The 16,261-nt window shown below is 55.7% G+C and overlaps 1 protein-coding gene across 4 annotated transcripts in view; it reads left to right on the top strand.

Annotated features, from left to right (window-relative positions):
• The window catches only part of CAPZB (capping actin protein of muscle Z-line subunit beta), a 130,859-nt gene extending 114,981 nt beyond the window's left edge, over positions 1-15,878 (top strand). The window contains exons 7-10 of one of the 4 annotated variants that reach the window (XM_014562229.2): positions 9,742-9,807; positions 10,670-10,746; positions 12,168-12,280; positions 15,020-15,878. In XM_014562229.2, coding sequence (XP_014417715.1) covers positions 9,742-9,807; positions 10,670-10,746; positions 12,168-12,270 — 246 coding nt within the window. In that variant the 3' untranslated portion in view covers positions 12,271-12,280; positions 15,020-15,878. The remainder of the gene's footprint in view (positions 1-9,741; positions 9,808-10,669; positions 10,747-12,167; positions 12,281-15,019) is intronic. The other 3 variants (XM_032495318.1, XM_032495319.1, XM_006188275.2) reach the window with 3 other exon arrangements.
• Positions 15,879-16,261: the final 383 nt, after the last annotated feature.

Raw genomic sequence — 16,261 nt, 5'->3', positions numbered from 1 at the left:
GTTTGAACTGAACCGCTCCCTGCCGTTAAGTAGGAGCAGGTGACTGCAGACCTGGCCGTGGTTTCTTTCTCACCCTTAGGCCCCAGTGCGTCTCCGTACCTCAGGCTCCTTTTATGTGGTAAGGAGCAGTGCTTTGCTGTTTCTCATCTCTGTAGTTGTGAGCAGCCCGGCCAGGCGGATGGGCTCTGAGACCCTCCTGTACAGCTGGAGGGCACCGTCCTGCTCACAGCCTAGTCCGTGAGGGACCAGCGTAGCGCCACCAAGGAGCTTGTCAGAAATGCAGGAATCTTGGGCCTTACCTACCCGGGGCTACCAAACCAGAACCTAAATTTCACAAAATTCTCCAGGTAGTTTACATGCACATTAAAATTTGATGAGCGCTATTCTTTCGGGTTCTACCCCCAGTTCCACCTTGCCACCAACAGGTGGTTCTGGAGACACAGCAGAGTGTCATACAATTCAGTTACAGTTCTGACACTCTCTGCCTGGAGATCCCACAGGTTAAGGGCTCAGTCCCACAACACTGCCTGCCCTCCCCCCTCACACACACCTTCAGATGCTGCAAATCCAGGTTGTCACCCGGGCTTCTGACCTACTGGCTACAAATCAGAGGTTCCCACAACCCCCTCCCTGGGTTCCATTAATTTGCTAGAGCTGCTCACAGAACTCAGGAAACCTGTTTACTCACTAAGTTGCAGGTTTATTATAAGATATTAAAGAGTATGAATCAATAGCCAGTTGAAGACATACACAGGACAAGGTCTCCAACAAGGGGGACTGTCCTCATGGAGCTTGAGGGCCGGCGTGGTGGCACCTGGGAGCGTTTTGTTTCCCTGACCTGGAAGCTCTCTGAACCCCATCCTTTGTGGGATTTTATGGAGACTTCATTACATAGGCACGACTGATTAACTCACTGGCCATTGGTGATTGATTCCACCTCTAGCCCTTCTCTCCTGCATGGAAACCAGGGGTGGAACTAAAAGTTCCATCCCTCTTTTCATGGTTGGTTCCCTGGCAAGCAGCCCCATTGTTAGGTGCTTTCCAAAAGTCATCTCATTAACATAAACCCAGTTGTGGTGGAAAGGGGCTTGTTACGAGTGACAAGCCACCATTTCACCTTTGTGACGTGACTGATTCAGGAGACCGAACGTAACAAGAGATGCTCCCGCTACTCTTATCTCTCAGGAAACTCCAAGGGTTTGGGAGCCGTGAGCCAGGAATCGCAGATGAAGACCAGAAATACATAAGAAACATACTTTGGTTGTCTGAGTAACCAGATGCACCTTATAGATCAGCTGTCACAGCTACTGTGTACCTTCCTCTTGCCTGTCTTCTGCTTAGGTATCCTGAGCACCCATCTCCCAGGTGTCCCTTCAGGTGTGGCAGAGGTGAGCTGGGAGCTTGGGCTGGAAGGTGCTGCCTCCCCTGGAGCAGGCTTGTCCTGACTTCCGCTTCACACATCTAAGCAGGTTTAAGACCTTGTTTAAGGGTCCACGTTTAGGACTCTTCACAGACCAGTCCCAAGGGAAGGCCTTAACTGTGCCAGGATGGGGCGGGCCTGGTGTAACAGGAAGAAGTCCAGACAAGTTAACACTTGGCCTCAGAGAAGGCGGTGTTGGCGGCAGCACAGCGTCCTTGAGAGCGTCCTCGGGGTGGGGGGCTCCTTCTGCAGAGTTGGCCATTCCTTTCTCCTTCTCCGGCTGCCTGACTTTATGAGGATTCCTTTTAACATAAAATGTTTTTTTCAGTCAGATAATAATTATACTTTTAAAAAACATTGTTGTTGTTTTTTTTAAATAAGGCAGAAAGGATACATTTAGTTACTCTTTTAAGTACATTTGTATCCCAGTCACAGAAGCATGTTCATGTGCTTGATCAGTTGTCGTGCCAGGCAGGTGCCTGGGCCGTGTGTCGGGGCCTCCACCACCTCTGCCGTGTCGCAGGGGCCTGCGGCCGCAAGGGATCGCAGGACTCCTTCTCTGGCCTCTGGACAGGGCTGTCCCTATGCCATCCCAGATCCAAGGCTGATGCTCACTGGGCAGAGCCTGTCCTTCTGCATGGAAATGGGCCCTTGTCTTCCAGGAACCGCTGACTGGGGAGGGGCAGCCAGCTCTCCCACAGCCTCCCCCCTGCCCGCCACCTGAGGAATGGTGGAAAATCCTAAATCTGTATCCGGAGACTGTTTCCTCCATCACTTACCGCTCTGAACTGTTTATAATTCTTCCTGGTTTACAGTGACCTGGACAAATATTTAATCCTCAGCCTTCCTAATAGTTTAAATCAGAGCTGTCAGCCCACGGCCAGGCTCTGGTTCCGGCTTGCCATGAGCGGTGCCTGCTGCCAAGCCAAACGCGGGCCTGATGAGTGGCTGTCCTCAGCGCACCGGGCCGGGCCTTGGGCCTGTTTGGATTGCCTGTGCTCTTGGGCTTTAATGAGGAAATTCATGCTCTGTCATCATCCTAACGGCCGGTCACATAACTCATCTGAGGTACATTAAAGCTGGGGCTGGTTTCCAATGTAAGTAACTGTAAAAGGAGGGGCTGGGAAGCAATGAGGGTGACAAATCTAAGTTAATGATGCGTAGCTTCTGCGCAAACAGGGGAAATGAGAGTTGCGGGTTGAGCTCTGTGTCCCAGATGAGCCTTGGGAAAATGTCTGTGGTTGTCTTGGATGGGAGGCGAAGGGGTTCCAGGAAAGTTGAGCAAATCAGTGATAAAGAGCAAACACATGTGGTTGTGAGGACCGCCTCCTTTGATTGGGTTGTGAACAAGATGGAGCTGTCACTCGCGTTTAACAGGTCAGTAAGCTGTTCAGTAGCTTGCCCATGGCGACTTATCTAACTAACAGGCAGAGCCAGGATTTGAACCCACATTTGTCTGCCTAGAGAAAAAGAAAGCTACGTTCTACCACACTGCAGTCTTTGGTCTTAATCTGTCGCCTGTGCCTGGCGTTCAGCAGATGCTCATAAACATTTACACAGAATTGCACTGAGCAGTCAGCGGGGTGTAGACAGGGACAGGTGCCCAGGGACATTCCTTGGGCAGCCCCTCCTCCTCCAGCAGCCAGTGTGGGTGGCTGCAGTGGACCAGTGGCCCCAGAAACAGGCACGACGAGTCGGGCCAGAGCCGTGGAATCCTGTGGAGAGGGACTTCCTGGCGCATGCTCAGCAGTACCACCCTTTGGTACCCACTTGCAGGAAACAAGTCAACCACATGAGACGTGTTACCACCGGAGGTAGTGAGAAGGGTTTTAAGACTTTTGGGCAGTCACGTGATCTGATCAGATCTAGTCTTCAGAAGATGGTTCTGCCGACTGGCCTGGAGGACAGGTTGGCAGGAGGCTGTTAGAGTCATCCAGGAGAGGGGTGACCAGGGGTGGATGAGGCAACCCCGGGAGGTCTGGAGGGTCAAGCCTATGGCCAGGTGTCAGTGTTGGAGCTGGTGCCAGCCTCAAGGTAGGAAATAACAAAGAAGGGCAGAGGCCAGAGGAGTAGAGGAGGGACAGGTCGGAGATATCTTGGGGTGGAGTGGCCACAGCTTGAGGTGACCACCAGCATGTGAGGCTGCGGGTCAGAGGTGTCTTCCTCACTCCATTAAGCAGTACTTGCAGTGACCCAGGCCCCCTTGCAGTCCCATGCTCACTCTCGCACATGCACTCCCACTGCACGTATGCTGGGATGGAAGGAACCATCTCACTGGGTCCACAGGGCCAGCTGCCGACCCTGCAGATGTTCCAGGCAGCAGGCTGATGGCTCCCAGCCCTCCAGAGCCTGTCCAGCTCACACAGGCCACCATGCAGCAGCACCAGTCTGGGTCGCCCTTCCCTGGCGTGGCCCCCAGGGTTACCCCAGTTACGTGTTTCCCATGCCCGTCTTAAAAGGGCTGGGGCTCGGGGGCAGTTCCCTGCAGGGGTCCCTTCCCCGGGCTCTGCCCCATCCCCTACTTTCGTGGTGCAGACAGTTGCAGGGCATGCGAGTGCCTGGGTGGGGAGCTGCCCCCACAGACTTTCTTCACACTGTTGGTAAATTTACTTGAGCCATTTTGTGGACCCCAGCTGTGGAGACACCCCAGCGGACTCAGACCAAGGCGCCCTCACCTCATCTCCTCACTCTGGTCTTTTGTTCTCTGCCACCACCAAAAGATGTCCTTTAGGAAAATGAAGCAGATAAGCATTTGGCAAATCCCCGCAGCTGTGGGGCTGGGGGAGGAAAGGTGAGAGGACGCTCATCCTGGCCCCTCGTAGCATTTTTGAGGGGAGGAGGGCGGAAGGTACCCTTTGGCAGATAGCCACCTGGGCCCTGGTGAGAAGGCTGTGGAACAAGTGAAAAATGTTGCAAGCCAAGTACCAACATGTTGAGAAGGAAGTTGCACTGAGAGGTCACTTCTGTGTGACAGCTGGAGGTGTGGGAAAGAGGCAAGACCGCAGATCTCTGGAAAGAGATCCAAGGTTTCCGATCTGGGGCCGGGCCCTGCAGATGTTCATTGGATATTTTTTTTCAGACCCTAAATATTTAGAAACGAAGGTGGAATGTTTTGTGGAGTGGGGAGTTGAGGCCGCTCACTCGCAAGCCGCAAGCCGAGCTCTCTCCCTGCTGAGCAGCGGGCGCCGGCTCGGAGCTTCAAGTGGTGGAACTCCAGCAGGGGCACCTGCTCGCGGTCCTGGCAGGGAAGTCCTCTGACTCGCGCTTGGCAGTTAGGCGAGGCGGTATGATTTAGCAGGGGAAAGAGGCCTGGGGCCTTCCTTCCAGATGTGGGGAACAGAGGGGCCCGGGCCAGACTCGGTGTGGTTTGGGGAGTGCTTTCTCGCTGGGGGCGGGGGGACGCAGCCGCAGCCGCAGCCTGCTCCCCTGTGCCCTGAGGTTGCCTGGGTTCAGAAGTCGAGATGCTTCAGCAGCGTGGCTTCTGTAGGGATGGTTTGGTTTGCAAGTCCGGTGACCTTATGTGGAGTGACCCAGTGTCTGATTGAGAAGGAAAGCTGGCGAGACTGCCTCCCTGTGACCATCCCCCACTAGGAAGGTTGGGCAGGAGAGGAACGGAGCAGGGATCTGAGGGAGGGAGGCGGGTGAGACAGGGGTGAACACTGCTCGGAATTTCCAAGCCTGGATTGTGGTTTGTCCTTGATTTTTCCGGTAAAGAACGGGGATAAAGTTGAGCAAGGGGAGAAGTCTCATGGAAGAAAACAGGTTTTGGAATTGTCCAGACCTTGTTTCAGATCCTAGCCTAGTCTCTTTCCAGCACTGTGACCTGGACAGACCACTTCCGTTCTCTGAAATTCAGCATTTTCACCATAGAGTTAATAATGCCTATTTGGAAGGATTGTTGTGGAGTAGAAATAAAAAACCATTTTGACGCATGATGTATGCTCAGTAAATGATAGCTGTCCCTGCTCCGACCACATATCATGCAGGCAGAGACTTTTCCATCTTCTAGAATTTATACAGTTTTAGGCTCGATTAAAATTTTCCTAAGCTGGGCAAACTGAACCTTCCTTGAGAGGCTGTCTGACCACTGTCTTCTGGCTTGACAGCATGTCAAGTCCTGGCCTACAGCCCAGCTCTTACCCAGAGTGACCACGAGGCTGCTGCTGGCTTCTGCGCGAGAGCCAGGACCGGAAGAGTACTGGGAATGGGGCTGCTGTTCAGCCAGGCGCCGTTCTGGGCATTGTGAGTGTATTAGCTCATTGAGTGCGAGGTGCAGGCAAGGAAATGGGGGCCCAGGCAGCCCAGGGTCTCACCCCTGGGCTCCAGAGCAGGAGCCGTGAGCAGGGGCTGGCTTCCTGCAGGGCCCCGCCCTCCAGGCTGTGCTCACTGGAAAATGCTGCACGGCCGGAAGATACTCTGCTTCCCTTTTGAGGGAAAAGGCCTGCTTTCTAAACACTTACCTGTGTCCTTGGCATCTCCAGGCTACAGAGAGGAGCAGAGGTGCTTGATGGGGACACGTGGGCTGGGCTCTGACTTCAGACTCGGTTGGAACCACCTCGTGGAACATCTGTGCGACCACAGCACATAAAAATGTTTTCCTCTGGCAGCCACTTTTATAAGGATGTAATAATATCTGCATTGCAAAAATAGTTCTATTTTTGGCAGGTCAGCATTGCCAGCAAGCTGCCCCTGACCAGGTGTGGAGGGAGTTGACTGGGGTGCAGGAAAGGGGGCCGCGGAAACATGTCGGTGTGCCAGGCCTCTGCCCCCACCCCAGCACCTCTTCTTCCTTCCTTTCCTCCTCCCCCCCACCCCCTGGGCCCTGGTGGGCCTTGGCCTTGGCCTTGGGCTCAGAACCCCTGCCACCAGCTCTGCAGTCCCTTGTGTCCTCCCGGGGGTTCGGCCTTCTCACCCACCCCAGCCCCGCTGCCCAGAACTGTTTTACCTTTGAGCACGCAGCACATCCAGCTCTTCCCTTTGTTGGAAGGCAGCTCTTGATTCTGAAGCGGAGACGATACCCCAGAGGTCAGATTGCTGATGTGACTTGACTTACCCTGGTGGCCCTGAGCCCTTTGCCATCAGTCTTGGCCTCACTTTGGGAGGTTGCTGCTCTTTTAAAAATGGAGCCCTCATTGAGCTCAAAGCCTCATTACTTCCCTGGGGTTGCCAGGCCTCTGCGGTCTGCATGGAGCTGGGGATGGGGAGAGACCCATTTGTGGGAGGACATACAGTTCATTTGGGCTAGACACCCAGGTCTCTCCCAGAAGAGCAGCTCTGAGACACCCTCAGGCCAGGCACAGGAGCCTCTTCCCCGTGGTTTGGGGGAAGAATACGTAGTCCAAAGACGCCTTTGAAAAATGGGTAGATAGGTCAGGCACTGTCCCTCCCAGGGAGCGCCCCTAGCCCCGGTTCAGCACGCCTGGGTCTCGTGGCAGCAGGGATTTGCTCAGGGCCCAGGGCAGTCCCACAGACACCGTGGCTCTGCCCAGGCTGGGGCACCAGTCAGACCTGAAATGGTGAGGAGTGGTTTCACTTTGAAGTTTGCTGCACTCTCGCCTCTGCTGTTTTGTGGGGACCCTTGGAATCTCTGAGGATTGAGACCCCCAGGATCCCTGGACCTGGGATGGCTCAGGGCCTGGTGTTAGGGGCAGAGCAGCTGAATGCTAGCATCTCTCTCCCTGTCTTCCTTTTGGCCAGTCCTCAGAAAAACAGACTTGCCAGAACCAGGCGTCTTCATTCTCAGAGATAGTCCCTTGACTTTGCAAGGGCCTCGTGAGGCCTTAGGTTCCAGGCTGTCACTCTACTTCAGGTCCCCCTTGTGGCTTCTTGACAAATGGCCACCACATTTCTCCTCAGACACCTCCAGGGCCCTGGGGCTCATTGCTCTCTGAACAGACGGCTGTCACAGACAGCTCTGTCCCCCTCAGCAGTGACGTGGGTCTGCTCCCCCTGCCAGACAGCAGTCCTACAGAGCACAGCCGGGATCTCCTGAGTCTTTCCCTTCCAGCCTGAAACACCTGCCTTCTTTGCTATTTCTTGGGGCCAGGGTGTTCAGATGTTTAAGCAGAAGAACCCCAACTTGTCCCTGGCTCTCTGAAGCCACACTGAACCCAGCCCTGCAGTCCTGTGGCTGGGCTGGGACGGAACAGCGAAGCCTCACCCGGCAGCTTCGTCAAGTGCTGGGGGAGGGAACGTGCCCCTGATCTGGGCACCAGTAATAGCTTCATTGTGGTCCCTAAAGCTGTGAGAACACTGCCCTAGCAGCCACATCACATTCTTACCGAGCTTAAAATCGTCTAAAACCACGAGCCTCTTCTTGGGACTTGTTCCCCATTTTCCCCCTAGAGAGGTTAACGTTTGAGCCGAGGTACCCGGTGTGCGTGTGCCCAGGTGAGCGCACTCAGAACGTGGAGGCAGGAGGAACAGAGGCATCAGAGTCTGATGGTGCTGTCATCTGGGCAGAGCGGTTGACATCTTTAAGCTTCAGTTTCTTTAGATTTAAAGTAGTTATGAAGACTAAACGGAGTGGGGGACTGCCACCTGGGAAGCACTGTGCCCTTAGCTGACTCGTGTCTCCGGGTCCCGCAGTGACCCTCCTGACTGTCTCAACCCTTGATGCTGTTGATAGGGTCCTGTGAACCCTCTCAGCTGTGTCCAGGGCAGGTGGGCCCAGGGCCAGGTAGAGAATCCTGCAGGACGCCCTGGAGGCCACCCTGGGAACACGAGCGGGCATCGTCCAGCTGCGATCCTCAGCCATGGCCACGGGGTCTTAGGTGGGAACCTGCTGGTCATGTGATCTTATGAGAGGCCCCCTGATCCCCCAGGCCAGCATCCCCATCACAAAAGGAAATAAGAGATTCTCGTAGCAGAACGTGTTGGTAGCGAGCCCATGTTGGCTCTTGGAGATAATCTGATTTGAAAATGTGCCAACTGGTGGTTTCTTAACAGTCCCATCAAAAATTGTTGTCTGGATCAATGTCAAACGTGTTTAATTTCCAACCCTGATCTTCCTTCTGTTATGAAAGTAGAGTCAGCCTCTGCCCTCCTCCAGCGTTCCAGCACCTCCAAAGTGCGCTGTAACTTTTCAAGGCTGTCTGTGTCACACAATAGGGTTTGTCTGACTCTGGAAGCTTAATCACTTGAGTGACCTGGTGCTGTCCTGCCATCTGCTTGTGCCTCTGTCTCCCCATTAACCGGGTCTGATCTACCTTTCCTGGCCGGAAGATTGTTCTCGCTGATGGATCAGGGAAGTGAAAATAGGTGAGGAGCAGCAGAGGCCTGCATCCTCGGAGCCCACCACGCACCTGCCCTGTTCTTCCGGCTCTGACGGCAGTTAACCTCCCACCTTTGCTCTGCTTTCTTCACTAGTCTGAATTCACTTTGAGCTCTCGCCTTCCTGATCCAGGTCTGATCTTTTCATCCTGTTCCTTGATTACCTATTTCAGCTTCCGTGTTTTGTTTCAATAACTGGTGGTGGGAGCGACGGCGCCACTCAGTTTAGTTACAGCATTTGTTCACGTAGCTCCTCCGTTAGGGGTTTATAAACTCGTGAGGGAAGTAAGCCATAAACATGGGGGGAGTGGGAGAGATCTCGACATCATGACTGGCTGCTCATGTCTGGAGTCAGCGCTGTCTCCCCTCCCTGCCTCCTCCTCTTTCGGTTCTCAGAGTACTGATCACTGGGCCAGAACTGACTCTGCCTCAGACTCGAATCGCTGGGTCTCACCTCCTCTGTCCTAACCAGTGGCCTGGATTGAGATTCTGTTGTTCAAGTTCCCCACTGTCACTCAGCCAGCCTCGCAGTCTCACAGTAGCAAGAATGCAGCCTCTGAAGTAAGGACGGCTTTGACCCGGGTTCTGCCATTGCTACCTGCGTGACCTTGGGTGGGTCGCCCCATCTCTCTGAGCCTCCTGTCTGACAGCAGGGTTGTTGGTCCCTGCCTCTGTAGCTGCCGGTACAGGAGCACTGGAGGCACGTTGGAGGCTCACCTGTGACATCAAGCCCCAAACCTGGGGTGGGACAGCCTAAGCCTGGCAAGGGTGGGTGGTCACCTGTCCCCTCCCTGCTGTGGGCTTGTGGGGGTGGGGAGGGGGGTTGTGCGCCACCAAGGACAGAGGTAAGAGACTCTCCCCTGGAAATGGGGATTCCACGTGGCCACAGGCTGGACTGTTTGTGACCTAAAACACGAGTCATTTGGTTCCCCCACTGGAAAAGAGGCCACGTGCCCCCACTGCTGGCCCTAGGCCTGCCAGCACGAGTCACAGGCCTGTGCCATTGCCCGGCTCTCTCTGACTCAGAGGAACGTTTCTGTCTCTTGCAGATGGAGAAAGATGAAACCGTGAGCGACTGCTCCCCGCACATAGCCAACATCGGGCGCCTGGTAGAGGTGAGCAGGCCTCCCGGGCTCTCTGGGCTCCGAGTCACTCCCACAGTGTGGGACCTTTCTCCCTGAAGCCTGTTTGCGGGCTGGCTGGCTTCCCTGCTTTCTTCCACCCTGCAGCAGCCAGCAGCACGTTTCTCATTTTTGACCCCAGCCTCGTGTTTTCTGAGGCTTCTGACCTGGGTGCAAGCAGGGCTCAGCTCCAAAGGCACCCCCTTTGCCGCCCCCCCAACACATGCTCTCAGAAGACTCAGCTCCCGGAGCGGGAGGGGTTTGGCACAGCAGTGGAGCGCATGCTTAGCAGGCATGAGGTCCTGGGTTCAATCCCCAGTGCCTCTATTAAATAAATAAATCAATACCCCTAATTAGCCTCCTCCCCAAAACAAACAAAAAAATAACTAAAAAAAAAAAAAAAAAAAAAAAAGACTCCTCTTGGAAAGTCCTGAGCCCCATTCCGCTGGGTGCAGGTGGAGACCTGAGCTCAAAAAAGCTTGAAAAGCAGATGTGGGGATGCCAGTAGGCTCTGCCGTAGCCTTCCCCTCACCCCACCTGAAGGAGGGGCTGCCCTCCAGCTTCACAGAATTGTCCACAGTCAGTGAGGGGCTGAGGGGTGGTGGTTTGGGTTAGCCCGGCTCCCAGCCACGGTCAGCGTTGGCCACCAGCACCTGGGTTGGCTTCCTCGGTGCCCAGGGCTGGAGAACAGGTGTCAGAGCTCAAGTTAGAGGCCCCCTCGCCGGCTTTGGCGCAGGCTTGTGTCCCCCCCTCTGTGGTCACAGCGGGCACTGCAGGGTGCGGGGAGGGAGGCGGGAGGGTGTGGGCCTCGGGACTCCTAACTGTTGCCAGCAGTCTGACTGACCTCCCTTCCCAGGACATGGAAAATAAAATCAGAAGTACGCTGAATGAGATCTACTTTGGAAAAACAAAGGACATCGTCAATGGGCTGAGGTAATGCACCCCAAAGCACAGGTTTTGGAACCAGAAAGATGTGGAATGGGTCACTGCTTAATAGCGCTATGGCCTTGGGTCTCAGTTTCCTTGTCTGTAAAACAGAGCTAAAGTGCCCACCCTATAGGGCCGTTACTGCAGACTTTGAAAGGTAAGGCCCTACGCACACAGTTTGCACTCAGCATAGAGGCTGGTTCCTACCACCTTTTTTATTTCCCGGGGCATGTTCACCCAACAGTATTGGTGCCCTCATCCCAGCAGTTGCCTCCTCTCAGTCCCCCAGCCTTTTGAGTCCCACCTACAGAATCTGCCCAGCCCTTTTGGCTCTGAGGCCCGAAGTTGCCGCTAGACCAGACCCTCCAGGTGCCTGGGGGAGGCATGCCAGCAGCCTCCTGGTTGGCTGCGTTTTGCGGCAGCAGGGTGTATCCCACAGAGAGAGTTCCCCAGGCCGCTGTTTTCTGGAGAGGCGCTGGCCGCTGCTGCCCCTCCCCACCTGTCTTGTGCCCTCAGTTCTGGCCCAGGTGAAGGCTGAGGGTGTCAGGGGCTCACTGGGTCCTCAGGGTTGTGGTGGGCAGAGCCGGTGGCCAGAGCCCCTCCAGGGACGTCAGAGGCTGCTGTGGAGTGAACCCCAGGCCTGGAGTCAGGAGGCTGGCATCTCCTGCAGGCTCTGTCCCCCTGAGCTGTGTGGCTCCTCCCCATGTCCCTCTGCCCGTCAGGGAGTGGGGCTCCTGAGGGGAGTGGGTGAGATGGAATCTGTCTGCAGCCCCACATCCTGCGTGAGTCCAGGGGTTCACGCTCTGCCCTTGGCTTCCAGCCCTCTAGCCCCACTCTGTGGGCAGCTCTCTCCTTTTGGGCCAAAAAGAGAGGCAGAAAGCAGCTCCAGGGGCTGCCCTGGCTTGTGAATTTGGTCAGGAGACAGATTTTTAGCCTCCCACTCATACAATTGGAAGAGTGGGGTCCCTCATCAGCTTCCTGATTTCCACCCTGCCTGTGGGGCACTTGGTCTGGCCCCTGGTGGGTGTGAGCCCCTCCCCTCCCCTCCCTGCAACGTTACTCTCCTCTGCCTGTTGAGCCTGGGGCCTCATAAGTCATCTCTGTCCGGAGCTTCTTAGCCTGGGACCCCTGCACCATCGACGCCAGACGCACCCACCCACCTGCACGGTCCTTGAGGCTCTAAGACTAGAGGGAGCTGCACAGAGCCCGCGGTGGGTGGTTTGAGCCCTTGAAAACCGTGACCACCGCTCAGGAGAGCTCCAGGGCCACGACCTCCACACTGCCACCCCCAAGCGGCTGTGGCCTTGGTGACACGCCCCTCTTCTGCCTGTGTATCCCCTGTACTTCCTCCCAACTGCTGCCCCACCCTGTGCTCCTGGGCCCGCGTCCTCCCCTCCTGCTGCACTCACTCTGCACACTCTCTGTAGATCTGTTGACGTTATCCCCGACAACCCCAAGTTTCAGCAGCTGCAGAGGGAGCTTTCCCAAGTGCTGACGCAGCGCCAGATCCACATCCAGCCTGATAATTAAGCCGCTCCAGGTACCCTGCCTGCGAGGCGTGCGCGCCCGCCCACTAAACAGGACTCACCAACCCGCCGACACCGCCCGACCACTTACACCCCACTAACCCTGTGTCTCCCGGCTGCCAGCAGCCACGTTAACGTGTAGATTCGCCCCACGTAACATGGACCCGTATCACGCGTGTGTGTGTGTGCGCGCTTTGCACTCTGGGCTGGGGCGGTGTGAGGCAGGTGGGCGGTTTGGGCTTCTGCTCCTGAAGAAGCCCAGTCCAGGGGATGCCTTTGCCTCCCCATCAAAGCCGCTCGTCTGCCTGCTCTGATGGCCCTGCCTTCTGCTCCGCCCGCGGCTTTGGGGCAGCCTCTGAATCTGCTGTAGACGGGGCCTTGCCAGCTCTTCCACCAAGGACCCCAGAAGCCAAATAAGCCCCCTTCTCAGTGGGAGAGGGTCTGTTAGGGGCCAAGGACCCCGCAGACCCGTTGCCTCTGGAGCTGCTGGGACCAGCATAACCCTCCGCCCCAATGAGCTGCAGCTGTCCTCTTAGATGCCTGACGCTGCCGGAAAGGAGAGCAGTCTTGCTTGTTGACAGTGGCTGAGAACCGTGACTTGAGCTTGTGACAAATGCAGATGTGTGAAAGCAGCCAGCATCCCGGAGCGGAGGAGGCAAACTGGTTTTTACAGAAGGGGTTTGGGAACCGGGCCGGGCAATGCTGCGGAGCCCAGGGTTGGGGGCTTTCCCCAGGCCCCAGGGGCTGGACTCAGAGGCCCCGACCTGGAAGAGGCTCCGTGGAGTTTTGGGGGCCGTGGGTAGAGGGGCACTTATGTAACCAGGCGGGGTGCTCTTCTGCGTCCTGGGATTTCAGCACAGTCTGGTCAGCATGTGCCAACCTCAGGCCCCAGGCATCTGTCAGCCTCTGGCCTCGTTCTGGGACAGTCACACTCCCATCACAGCACTGAGAAACCCCTTCTGTAAGGTGTTCCACGTGGTGCAGTTTTCTCCCCAGCCCCTCAGCTTTTAGGGTGGGTCTAGAATCTTTTGGATCCCTTGCCTGGGCCAGTCCCATGTCCACCCACTGGAGGCTTTCTGACAGAGACCCTGCCCCCGCCCCTCCCCCCCAGCAGTGGGCAGCCCGGCACCTGCTGTCCAGAACGGGTCCTCCCTCCCGCTGCCTGGCAGTGACTTCCCCGAGCTCTGTCCCCTCAACAAGTGTCCTGCTCCTCATACCTCCAGCTGTTCCAAGCCTAACGTCCGTCCCTTACCTGGTTCTAACTCTGGACATTTCTCCTTTGGGAAGAAAGGGGGCCCCGCTAGCCTGGTGTGCTCCTTCCCAGAAGAGCGACACCCCTACGGGCCAGAGCTGTGTGGGCTGCCTCTCTGCCCACTGCGTCCTCCCGCTGGGCATGGTAACCTCCCATGGGGAGCTTTCCAGTGGTGGTCTTCTGGTGGTTGGAGCCTGAGGGCCACCGGGGCTGGGGTCTGACCCTTCCTTCGGCCTCCACAGAGCAGGGCAGATCCTCAGAAATGTGGATTTCAGCAGTCTCAGCCAAAAACGTCTGCATTTCTCCTGGGAGTTTTTCACTTGCACACAGGCTCTTTCTTGTCTCTGCCACCTCTTTGCCGTTTCCAGGGTCCTTCCCATGATGTTTCTAGGACTCAGCAGCCAGAATTCCCCTTGGGATTCTTCCGTTTCTCCCAGGTCCTGCTTCATTGTACTTCACTCACAGTCGGCAAAGGGGGCTGCTTTTTGGTCCTTCCTTCCTGCTCTTTTTCTCGGTCAGTGCGTATCAAGCGTGATTTCGAAGGAGCAGACTGTCCACTGCATTCCTGAGAGGCAGCCTCCCAATCTTTCTTTCCACTGCTTTGAAACTCTTGGAAAATTTATGAATAGGTTAATATGTTCTTGGTTAACCCACACATTGGGTACTTCAACCAAGTTATCATTCAGATAATTGCCGAGGCATCTCTCTGAGCCTCAGTTTCCTCATCTGTAGATTGGGAATGATGCTCAGACCCCTCCAGGATGCTTGTGAGAGTTAAATGTGTGTGTGAAGCACTTTGTAAATTGTACAGCCTTTACAAAGCTTAGTTGTGCACTTTGTCGAACCCGACGTAAGTGAACATTTCCCCTCAGATCCAGGATTGGATGGCAGCGACCCCGGGCCCTAACCCCAGCCCTGTGCTGCCTCTTGAAGTTGCGGCTGAGGGATTTCCTTGGCCAAGATGGTGCCTCACAGCAGAAGCATGAACGTGCTTGCCATCCAGGTGCCATTCAGGCCATGAACACAGTGGGCTCAGATGTCCAAGGGGCTGAGGACCAGCATTGCACCCGCCTGCACTTGGGGGAGCAGCGAGTCCCCTGCTGGGCAGGGGAGAGGTCAAGGGGAAGGTTTGTGGTGGGGTCCTTGTGGCCCAGAGTCCTTACCTCTCGGCCCCCGGCCTGAGTCCACCGCTGGTCTGAAGCCCAGAAGGTCTTTGCTGCGTCCTGCTTGGAAGCCACTTCTGGTCCAGGCTGATGTTAGGACCTGTGCCCAGAGGAGTGGGCTAGGGTTCTGGTGGCCAGGTCACCCCAGCCTGGTGCAGAGGTGGCCTCCCCTGTGGTGCCCGGTGAGGTGCTGAGGGCCCGGCCTCGGGCTCCAGGCCCCTCCATGTCCTGTCGGCCGAGCTCCTGGAGCAGGTGGGGGCTGCATGGTGGCCCTCAGCCCCTCGCTGCCGCCCTCTTCTGTTGTACCTGCTGATGACAATTCTTCTCCTCCCTGGCAGGTCTGTGCAGACTTTTGCAGACAAATCAAAACAAGAAGCTCTTAAGAACGACCTGGTGGAGGCTTTGAAGAGAAAGCAGCAGTGTTAAGCCTCTGCCTCCCACTAACCGGACACGCCGTGCGCTCGTTAGATTCCTTTCTTAGAAACTCGTTTTCTGCTCCCTGCCCTCGTCCCCTCCCTCCCGACAGGCCACGTAACAACTTGCATCACCACCGCACAGCGCCATCTCTCCCTGAGAATAAACCCGATAAACACCCTTCTTGTCTCTGAGGCCTACTTCCCACCACATTTTGCTATCAAAACTCTCGATATTTCCATAGAGACCGTGTTTTTTTGTTTGCCCCGGCCCCCTGTCTCCCCACCACCCCTTGTTTATAGGCATAAAATACACTGTCTGTCTGCCTTCCTTCCCTCCCACCTTTTTGTTACATTGGTGTAAAAAATGTAAAACAAAAAAATTTTATGAAATAACTGTGGTGTGTGAAAGATAGAAGAAAAACTGGAAATCTGATTCCACGTGTGTTTGGGAGTTGCTTGGGGTTGGGGTTGGGAGGGACAGGGGACAGCTCTGGGAGGAAGGAGAGGTGGCCCTCAACGTCGTCCCGCCAGCCTGGCCCCTGTCCTGCGGAGACCACACGGTGGGGGCGCGGGGCGCGGGGACCTGCGGACCGTCCTGCTCTTCTGGCCAGGTGCTTTTCTGTCAATTTTTATGGAATGCAAAAGGATTTTTTGTTTTATTTTGTTTTTTGTAAAGCTTAAAAAAATCTACATCTTATACTTGAGCTTCCATACTTAAAAAAAAAAAAAAAGGAAAAAAAAGAACAAAAAAAATAAATAAAAAGAAACTGGGACGCAGTTAGCCCTGGCCTCGTGTTCTTTATCACTGCCTCACTTCCCAAGCTTGTGTGGGCTCGGCAGGGTGTTGAGCAGAGGAAGTGGGGGCCTGCATGGTGACTGAGGAGGACGGAAGGGGCCCTTGCAGGATGCCCCTACTCTGAAGAGCTGGGGCCACTTGAATTCGCTTCAGGGTTGATGAGGTGGGGGCTGCTCCCGGGCCCCTTGTGTCTTCTCGGCAAACACCTGCTGTGCGCAGGCAGGTCCCCGTGTGTCCAGAGACTTTTGCACGGCCCTCGGGGATGGAAGGAAACGCCTGGGACCCCACAGATCTGCCGTCCTGGTTTCTGGGCTGATACCAGGGTGTCTGGCCGGGCATCTGGGCCCACACCTTGGCTAAGCCCCTCT

The sequence above is a fragment of the Camelus ferus genome, chromosome 13, assembly GCF_009834535.1.
Source record: "Camelus ferus isolate YT-003-E chromosome 13, BCGSAC_Cfer_1.0, whole genome shotgun sequence".
Classification (NCBI taxonomy): domain Eukaryota; kingdom Metazoa; phylum Chordata; class Mammalia; order Artiodactyla; family Camelidae; genus Camelus; species Camelus ferus.
The sequence above is the reverse complement of the archived record's forward strand: the minus strand, read 5'-3'. Positions and strand labels throughout refer to the sequence as shown.